At 41.4% G+C, this 9,732-nt stretch overlaps 1 protein-coding gene across 1 annotated transcript; it reads left to right on the top strand.

Moving 5' to 3' along the window:
- Positions 1-8,573: 8,573 nt before the first annotated feature.
- On the top strand, positions 8,574-9,398 carry LOC139881215 (early nodulin-93-like). Its single transcript, XM_071865729.1, has 4 exons — positions 8,574-8,697; positions 8,789-8,850; positions 9,065-9,140; positions 9,289-9,398. Exons 1-4 carry the CDS (start codon positions 8,574-8,576, stop codon positions 9,396-9,398), a joined length of 372 nt encoding a protein of 123 aa, XP_071721830.1.
- Positions 9,399-9,732: the final 334 nt, after the last annotated feature.

Here is a 9,732-nt window from a genome sequence, read left to right as displayed (position 1 = left end):
GAGGCTAAGTGATTATGAACATAAGTATGATCACTAGAACTTTTTTATCCTAAAGAGCATAGAGATCGATGAAGTATGAATAAAATTAAAATTCATCAAAAAAAATACAGATTTATCAAGAGAATTATGTCTTCCATTCTTTTGCTTTGCTCTGGTTAAACTCTTTGAGACTCCACATGTTTGTACTTACCGAAAAATAATTCTGGTACTTCGATCAAAAACAAAGTTCGGAAGAGATATCTTATTTAAAATATGTAGATCTGATAAGAGAGACATAGGGCGGCTACTTTATGTATTTGTCATATTTGAGTTATTTTGATATTTTTGTCCCAAGAGAAGGTCCATTTGAAATATGGACTTGGGCTTTGTAACTTAAATGATTTTTAATATAAGATTATAAAAAAATGGGACACTATGATTATAGGATATATCCATAAAATAAATCTTATTATATATATTGACTAAGTGAGGTTCCTTGTCTAAGTGTTGGTACCAGTTTTATGGTGTTAATACAAGTTACGGTAATCAAAGATAAATGTTCCTGAAACTGATCAACCATTGGTAATGAAGGTAATATTCTATTTTGACATGACTTATGGACGGTTATGCTTGTTGGCTACTCTTTTCCCCATGTTTGTGTACTATCGAGTAAATCAAAAGTTTTTATTGATGAATTGGGAACCTGACTTGATAATTTGTGTTGGTCCATTGCATGTATTTGATGAGCTTATTTGACAAATAAGTAAACTCGTTTTCTATTGGTGGGGAGTTACCTTGTGCATCCTTGCCACTTTGGAGGTTTTGATGATTCAAGGGAATCAACTTGTTCAGGAGTGAACAAAAGAAAACTTATGCTCATCTTGTTGCTGTTATTTCATGGACGTTAACCCTTGTAATTTTGAGGATGCTATTCCTAGATGGGATGTTTTGATTTGTGTCATTATGCATCGAGGTGTAAGTGGTACAAAGCAGCAAAAAAAAGCTTTTGCAATGCTAAGTCACATAATTATTAGTATATTCAGCTAGAATGCAACTTTGGTCCATCAAGCGCAAAAGAAGTTAGTAGACTTTGTAATTTTTTAGTTTTGTTGGCATGTAGTTTCCTAATTGCTATTTTATACTTTATTTCTAATAGGGGATGACTTGTATACAACATTAGTTTTGCTCGGAGGATTGACTCTGGTTATTGACTATCCTATCAGTTGAGGTACCGTAAAAATCTATGGTAGTTGATCGTGGTCATGCTAACTAGCAATACCTACTCTTTTTGGCTTTAGGGCTCCCTAGTTTGGAGGATTAGGTTTTAATCCACTGATAACTAGCAGCTGGCATGTTTTGACTCTGCCACCTTAATTTAATATGATCAATAAAGTTCCTCCTTTTTCAAAAAAAGAAAAGAAAGTAAGGTTACTCAAATGAAGTGTGGACTCCTACCTTTTGACCTACCTTTTAAGATAGAAAAACGGTGTCCATTGGTACCTTTACTCATTATAGACTCCTCTAATTTGCGGAAGCGGACCCTATTGTTGTCTTATAGCCTGAACTTTATCTCTCTTTATCTCTCTGCTTAATATGGAGAGAAAGAAGAAACAATTTCGAAAAGAAAAGAAAACTGCAAGCTATAATGCGTATTGAGGTTATTCTTATTCTGAAATGTAAATCATTTCAAGAACAACAACTTATTGAGTATCTTTAAAATATTTTCTTTAATTTTTCTATAGTATAAGGATTTCTTAAAACAAATAAAAATATTTCTAAGTTATTCTTAAATAATATTTTTTAATTCTTTACTTTAATTGTTACTATAATATAAAGAGTTTCTGACAACAAACGCAAATCTTTATAAAAATATTCTTTTTTAAGTATTCGAACCCATTTAGTATTGATAAAACTTAAGATCCGGCAGAGATCCTACCTACATATCTGTGTGTACTCAAACACATACGGAACCACAACTAAACGCTACGCGACGTCTACAAGGGCATACCATCGGCACAGACCTCAACATGGGTCATACTAATTATGATCAAAAATATGTAACACAAATCTTTAGGATTCGTTATATAGTATAACTTATAAAAGCAAAAACTTTCCTTTGTATAACTTGAAGGTTTATTTTTTAAAATCTATATACTTTATATTTAATAATACCATATTTATACATAGCTATGCCATACTATCAAATGTTTGTAGAATATTTGTTATGAGTTTTGTATGGCATAGTGACATTTTCAAATACTTCTATAGTGTGAAATAAAATAACTCACACTTCATGCATTCGTTTAGTCATTTGAGTCTGTATAATAGTTCCCGCGATTGTGTAGTTTGAAGGTTCGATCGGCGGTGGTGCGGCAACGTTCGACTCCTCCTGGCCATTGCATGTTCCTCTCATCTTCCTCTCCCCTCCACGCTGTCGAGGGCAGTCCAAAATGACTTACAGGAGCTTTAACTCATGGCGGTTCAGGTGATGGTTACTGGGTCCAAATTACCTAAAAGCACCCATGCCGTATCATTTGCCCCCTTTTTTGCAGGAGAGCGTACGATCTCGTGGAAGAAATATAGCTCGTCGTGGGATTTTATTGGACTCATGGGTCTCGTTCAAGCCTGGAGCCGTATCCTTTAGCAGTGTCGGTTTTGCATAGGCCTTGGCCTTACCTCGATTAATATTCCCCTGAGCCTCTGTCGGCGTGAGGGTCTATGTCTTTGGCTTCAGTCGACTTCTCTTGGGAAGGAGTTGGTCTTGAACTTCGAATTTTGAATCTTGCCTTGTCCTCTTTGAGGGCAAGGTTGTCTATCTTCAATTGTGTGAAAAGACTTCTTCCGAGATGCTTTTTGGAAGTCCATTGGTTATTGCCCAGTTGTCATTAATGAGGCGGCTTGAAGAGACACCTCCCTTAGCCGTCTTTGGGTAGGCAAAGGGTTTGTTCGGGAAACATGATAATGTCAGTACACGCTTGGTTGGCGTGGCAAACTTTCATTGAACTAAGGCGTCTCTTTGTCTTTGGACTCTTGATCTTCGTTATTTTATCATGACCTCGGCTATTGCTATAAATAGAATCCTCCAATGCTATTTCTCTCTTCCTCCTTAAAATTTCAATTGTCATCTTCGCTAGTGAGAGAAAGTGAGAGAGGGAAACATCTTCGTATCCCGAATTGCTTTCAAATTCTTTCTTCTCGACTTTGCCTTCCTTTCTTTCTCCTCGTGCGGTCATGTCTCAACAACAGTCTACCCAGTCAAACAAGCAATCTTCAAGGAGGTCGTCACCTAATCAAGAGTCGAGGGATCCACGTAGGCAAAAACGCTCCCCTGGACGTGTCCAAACTAAAGCGGAGAGGAGGGAAGAGGATAACCATGCTCTGGTTCCTTATCGATTGCTTGGCTCCAGCCGTAACTTGAAGGAAGCGACCCCAGAGCCAAAATTGTTGGCGTCTTCCATGAGAGTTGCGTTGCGAGCAGGTACGGCTTCATGGTTGTGTTGGATTTATGGTCGTATTGTGAATGGCAGTTATTCGAGCTCCGAAACTCCTTTCAAGAATGAAGTAGGAAACATAGAGGACTCCTTTCTGGGGTTCTGACTCGTTGGGCTTGGTTCTTATGGGGCAGTTCAGGAGTTCGACCGATTGTCAGCTTTCGAGACGTTGTCCTATTCACGTTCCAGCATTGGGGCCTGTACAAAGGTCAGATTTTATTGGATGGCCGACTGGGGCGGTCTTGGCGTCGAGGTGGCACTGAGATACTTGATTGTCAAGAGATGCTCGTCTGAAGCTTTGCTAACTGCTTGCCCCTTTATATTGTGCACCTGACAGGGTGACGCTTGCCGATGAGAGGGGTGAAGTCGTGGGGCCCTCCGACAGAGGCCGTCTTTCTAGGGATAAAGGGAAGAGGAAAATGTATGAGGCCAATGATGAGCTTCCAGCCAAAGTCCCTAAAAGGAAGAAAAGCCGACCTCTTACCCCCGCAGGGCGAAGTGAGACTAGGGAAGTTGAGTCGAGGGTCAAGGCCGAGGATGTAAGGCCGAAGCCTGTCCACGCCAAGAAGAAACCTGCAAAGCTCGCTGCAAACAAGACTCGCAGAAATGGGCAGGCCTTCCTAAACGTGCCGAACCCTATTTCTTTGGAGGATGATATGCTCTCGGTCGTGGAGTGGACAACCATGGCCGTAACTGGCGGAGATCGGGCAAGGTTAGAGGCCAAGGACTGGGATGCCCTAGTGGACGGGGAATTCAGCCATGACAAGCTGGCAAGTTTCTTCCTTCTATTTCTTCTAGATTATTATTCCCTTGATCTTCTGGTTTTTATGTTGATCTGGCCCAATTCTTGACTGACAGGCTGATGATCATACCTAGGAGTTGCTTCAGAGGCATGAGGAACTGAAGCAGGTGCACCAGACCATAGTAAATGATCTGGTGGAGACCAGGAAGAAACTCGCCGAGCGACAAGCTTGGCTTCAAGATATGGAATTAGAGCTGAAGCTGGAGCTATCGTCCGCTAAGGTGGCCAGCGTGGAGGACGAGGCCGAGGAGTTTGACAGGAGGCTCAGGCGAGCTGATTGTCGTGCCATGGAGGCATACAAGCTCTCCAACAATTTTCGGGAAGATGCCGTAGAGGCCGTGGAGGTTGATATAAACTTCTACAAGGGTGAAGCATTCAGTCAAGCCGTGGCGGAGGTACGAGCCCTGTTCCCTTTTGTTGGCGAGGTTTGGAATCCTTTCAAGGCCGAGATGGAAGGGGCTAAAGCATGTATTGATACTGAGGAGCACCCAGAACCCGTCACCCCCTCCCGAAGAGAACCTTCCTCCAGAGGTGTAGAATCTGGTTGATGCTAGCATTCCTGAGGCCGAAGATGAGAATATTGTCAATTAGTCTCTCTTCTTCGAAGCCTAGGGACTTCTTTGTCGGCTCCTTGCCTTGTCTTCTTGGGGTTGTATTGATTAGCTTGCTCAAGCCTGCGTGCCTTTAATACTGGCCTGTTGGCCATGTATTTAACATTTTTGGATATTTTGGCCCTTTTGAGGCCTTATTTAATCTTCGTTTTGGTTGCTTATTTTGGTTGCTCTGGTTTGCTTTGCTTTTTGAATGCTTTTGTTTGAGATTTCGTAGTCTGAGGCTGGCTCATAGCCTTCGGCTTCTATATGCTTGTCCTAAGAGAAAAGAACCTTCGGCACTAGACGAGGGCTTGGCCTTCATAGGTGCTTGGCTTCACTTTGTTGATTCATGATCTAGCTTGAATTTTTACCTAGAGTGAAGGTTAGCGGCGGTTTGGCCGTAGCTCTTAACAGACGCCTTATTTATTTAGTGCTCATGTCTGAGTGTTTGTTTTGATCAGCTGAGGGCGTCGGCTTCATCTTGGTGAGGCGCCAATTTAATTCTTATTGCTGTTTCTAGGCTTCAATGCCGCCTTATTAAAATGAGCGTTGAGGTGGCCGTAGCTCTTAGTCAACGTTTAGTTCTTTTTATTTTCGTAGGTCTTAGTTTCTCTTTTTACCGTCCAAACAAAAAGAGCGTCGGCGTGGGCGTACCTCTTTGTCGACGTTTATTGTTGGGGAAACTTTGCCTGCTTGAATGAGATGTATCATCGGTTTTGCTCTTGGACTCTTAGCCGTGATTTTATCTTTTCGAAAATCTGGAATCTTGGCCTATTTATGAGGAAGCATTGGCGTGGCCGTAGCTCTTAACCTTTAGCTTGACCTTTGATTTTTATGACTTATCGGATTTTTCCATGTATGAGGAAGTACTCTGGTTGGGCGCACCTCTTAACCGACATCTTTTCCTCTTGGTTTCGCAATTTGGTGAAGGGCATTGGTGTGGGCGTACCTCTTAATCGACGACTTATCCGTTCTTGCTTCTTGTATTGTATGGAGATCTTTGCCTAAGTATAAGGAAGCTTTGGTGTGGCCGTAGCTCTTAACCTTCGGCTTGATCTTTTCGTTTTATGGCTTACTGGATTTGTCCTATTCTAAAGGAAGTATTCGGCGTGGCTAAACTCTTAGCCAACATCTTGACCTTTTGGTACTCTGAATCCTTACTTCTCCCGAACAAAGAGAGGCGTCGGGGTGGGCGTGCCTCTTAACCGGCGGCTTAGTTTATAGTTGTCCTTTTGATGGGTTTAGTCGACAAGGGAGGCGTTGGGGTGGACTTGGCTCTTAACCGATGGCTCCAGTTCTCATTCGAGCGGTGCCATACGCTTCTCTTTGAAATGTGATCGACCTAATAAAAGGACTTAGAAAAGCAATGATCAGTCGCTAGTCCAGATCACTTCGCTCGGTTTCATCCCAAGCTAGACAGTGTTGCCTGTACTAAATCAACTTTAGAGGACAGAGATCCGTTGTCGGCCGCAGTATCTTTTTTCCGGTCTTTTAGGTACTTGCCGTAGACGTTTAAATAGTTCTCACCCCTCTTTCTGTTCTAAGTCTGAAACCAAAACCGGAGACTGATTAGAAAGAGGCACGTGCTCTCCATCTCTGACTCGTTTCACATCGTCTAAACATTGGCGTCAACTGCGGGGACTACGTGAAAAGTTACCTTTTTCAGGATCTAGTCTTCATCGAGTTTTTCCAGATTCGAACACACATTTGCCTTTTCGAATAAATTTCTTCGTAAGTCTTCCAGGCTTAGCGCCGGTATCTCTTAAGCATGAGGATCAGGACAAGTAGTGTTGAATCTGATCCGGAATTGGAAACTGCACCACCTGCTTTTTCCCCGTGACCAGAACTGGTCGTCGCCGGGACAGAAACCAGAGACCTTATCGTACTCCCTTCGAGGAGCAAAACAATATCGGCATAAGGGTTGTAAGACCTGCCATATATGGCAATGGGAAAGCACATGACAATAGTTTCAATCACTCCTCTAGCTCCTCAAGAGGAACCATGCGTACCATAATCAGTTCTCGTTTTACTCGCAGCCCAATGCCTTCGGCTCGACGCCCAGACTCAACAATAGCAAGAAGCTACATCATGACCTGAAGGCCAGTCTGCCTGGTCATCTAGGCCCGGCAGAGACCCCTGACACACAATGAGGAATCGTAACACCCCAGAGGGGTCAGAGTCGTTCGACGACATACGAAAGCTTCTTGACATGATCAAGGAGCGGAGAATAGTGGAGGATTCTCGGCGTCATGCCGACATCCCTCTGCCATATTACATGCGTAGGCTCAGAGAGAGGAACCGTCCTAGCCAGGACAATAGTGATACCCATAGGCAATTGCCTGTTCCGCCTCGGCCTCGGTCTCCGCAATCGCATGGACGTGCTCTGCGACTCGGCACACGCTAATCACTTCGACTATTGGAAGAGAAAATCCAACTCCATGTCCATGAAGAATTGGACTGAAGAATGCCACCCCCTCCATCACGGAGGTCGGCCACACCGTACTACAATGCTTTCGCGTAGCCGTATTACCCTTCGCAACATTTTGCCCAAATGCCGGGAGTGCCTGCGTACTATATGACCAATGCATATGCGACTCGTATAGTGGATTTCCAACCGGCTATGCTATGTACTACAATGCTGCATATGGGCAACCATCAATACCTCCCTCGGCCTGCAGCCGAGTCGAGAACCTTCGCATGGTCAGACCCCGATTCTGCCATGACTGGGGGCACTGTACATCTAATAACTGGATACGATGCACCTCCCCTGAGAGCGCAGATGAAGGGAAAGGTCTGTGCCACCACTGGCTGCACTGCAACGATTAACACTGCCCTAGATATTTCGGAGGAGAACTTTGAGGGTATCCAGTTTCCACATTCTGACCCGCTAGTTATTCCAACGATGATAGCCAATACGATAGTTGTGAAGGTACCTCTATTGACGTCCTCTACTACCATGTGTTCAGAGACATAGATCTGACGGACTTACACCTTTCACCATCACCAGGACCGATTTACGCAATCAACAGGGTCGGAGTCCCCGTGAGAGGCCGTATATGACTCCTCATAGCTATCGGGACCGAAGCTTATCCATCCACCGACTTTATAATTTACACTACACATAATTAATAATTTAATTGAAAAAGAGAAATGATAAAATTATAATATAAAAATAATTTATGTGTTTGGAGTTAATAATATTGATATGATTAAAATATATAAAATTGACAACTATTGAAATATAGAGGTAGTATTATATAGAGAGATTAGTTAATACTCTTTCCATTCCATATTATTTATTAAAAAATTTAATTTTATACAAATTAAAATAATAAATAAATATGTATGTTTGATTAATTTATTCCTAATAATTAATTTTGGTCTATTTCTCACTAAATATTTAAGTTTTTATTTAAAATTATAAGATAAAGAATAATCTGATAAATATTCATATTGATGTTGTAAATAGATAAATATTTTGAAAGGTTTAAAAGATATTTTTGGATAATCAATATGGAAGTGAGGGGTATCGTGTTAAGTTACACGTGGCAGTTTTTGTCGAGTTGAGGTCCGAAAACAATGTGCTGAGTCGGTCTTCTGCCTAATCCTAGTAGCGCACAGTGATTTTGTTTTTGGGTGGAGTAGTCAAAATTGTTTCGAACTCTCTGACAACCTAACAGTAGTAGTTTCAATTGAGAATCAAGCTAAATGGGTATTCCAATGGAGATGAGGGACATGTGGGTTCAAACAAGGAACGGTTCAACCCATGGATTTCTGATTGCTTCACCGACTGAACAAGAGAAGATCAATAGATCCAAATATTGTACTCAAGGTTTGACTTTTTTGGATTAATTTGTTCAATTTGAATTTGAATTTGAATTAATAGCACTGTGTCTGTGTGTGATTGGTTGGTGATTTTGCAGAAGGAGCTCGTCAAGGAGCTAAGGCTGCTGGGATTGCTGCACTCGTCACTGCTGTTCCTACGGTTCGTTAAATCTCATTTTTCATTCATCAATACATTATTCAAACTGGAATTACCGATTTTGAGAATTTGATCATAAGTGTCTTTTAACAAGGGATTTTGCAGCCAACCCAACTAGTTACTTGTTTCTCTGTTTCCCCTATAAGCTTTAGAAACTTACTTGCAATTTCATTTCTTGTTAATTAATTAGGGCTTTGGTTTGTGTTGATATTTTCAGTTGGTTGCATGCCGAACACTACCTTGGGCAAAAGCAAACCTCAATTATACTGCTCAGGCACTCATTATATCTGCCGGTACGATCATAAGTTTTCTCGCCTCTTAGAAATGGACAAGATTCTCATGTTAAAACATTCTAAGAGTTTTGTTGCACTTAATTAATTACTTCAAATCAATTTGACTTCTTAATTATATACGTTTGGCTTATTTGTTGATGATGAACAGCCTCGATCGCCTCTTACTTCATCACTGCTGATAAAACTATCTTACACTGTGCTCGGAGAAATGCTCAGTTTGATTTGCTCGCCAGATCTCAGCGTGACAAAGCAACTTGATTGACTTCCTGCTATGTTGTTGTATAATCTTGTTTACCGATGCTCATCACAAATTTTCCTTCAATGCAGCCATGACGGCAAAGCAAGTTTGATTGTTGTTTAGATAATAATAATACCTTTTTCTTTTTTCTTAAAGAAAAAATAGTTGTTGAATGTGTGGGAGGGGGATGAAGTTATGATCAAATACAAGGATCACTGTGCAAATTGCAGTCCCTGACATTTTCCTAAAGTTTTATTTTAGTTTTACATGACATCATGTATTTTGAAATGAAACGAAACGACGGAGGTAGATAATATAAGTGCTTGAAGGAGGAATATCATGATCTAACACGTC

This window comes from Rutidosis leptorrhynchoides, unplaced genomic scaffold, assembly GCF_046630445.1.
Source record: "Rutidosis leptorrhynchoides isolate AG116_Rl617_1_P2 unplaced genomic scaffold, CSIRO_AGI_Rlap_v1 contig131, whole genome shotgun sequence".
NCBI lineage: Eukaryota > Viridiplantae > Streptophyta > Magnoliopsida > Asterales > Asteraceae > Rutidosis > Rutidosis leptorrhynchoides.
Note: the sequence above shows the minus strand (reverse complement) of the source record. Positions and strands in the feature narration are given on the sequence as shown.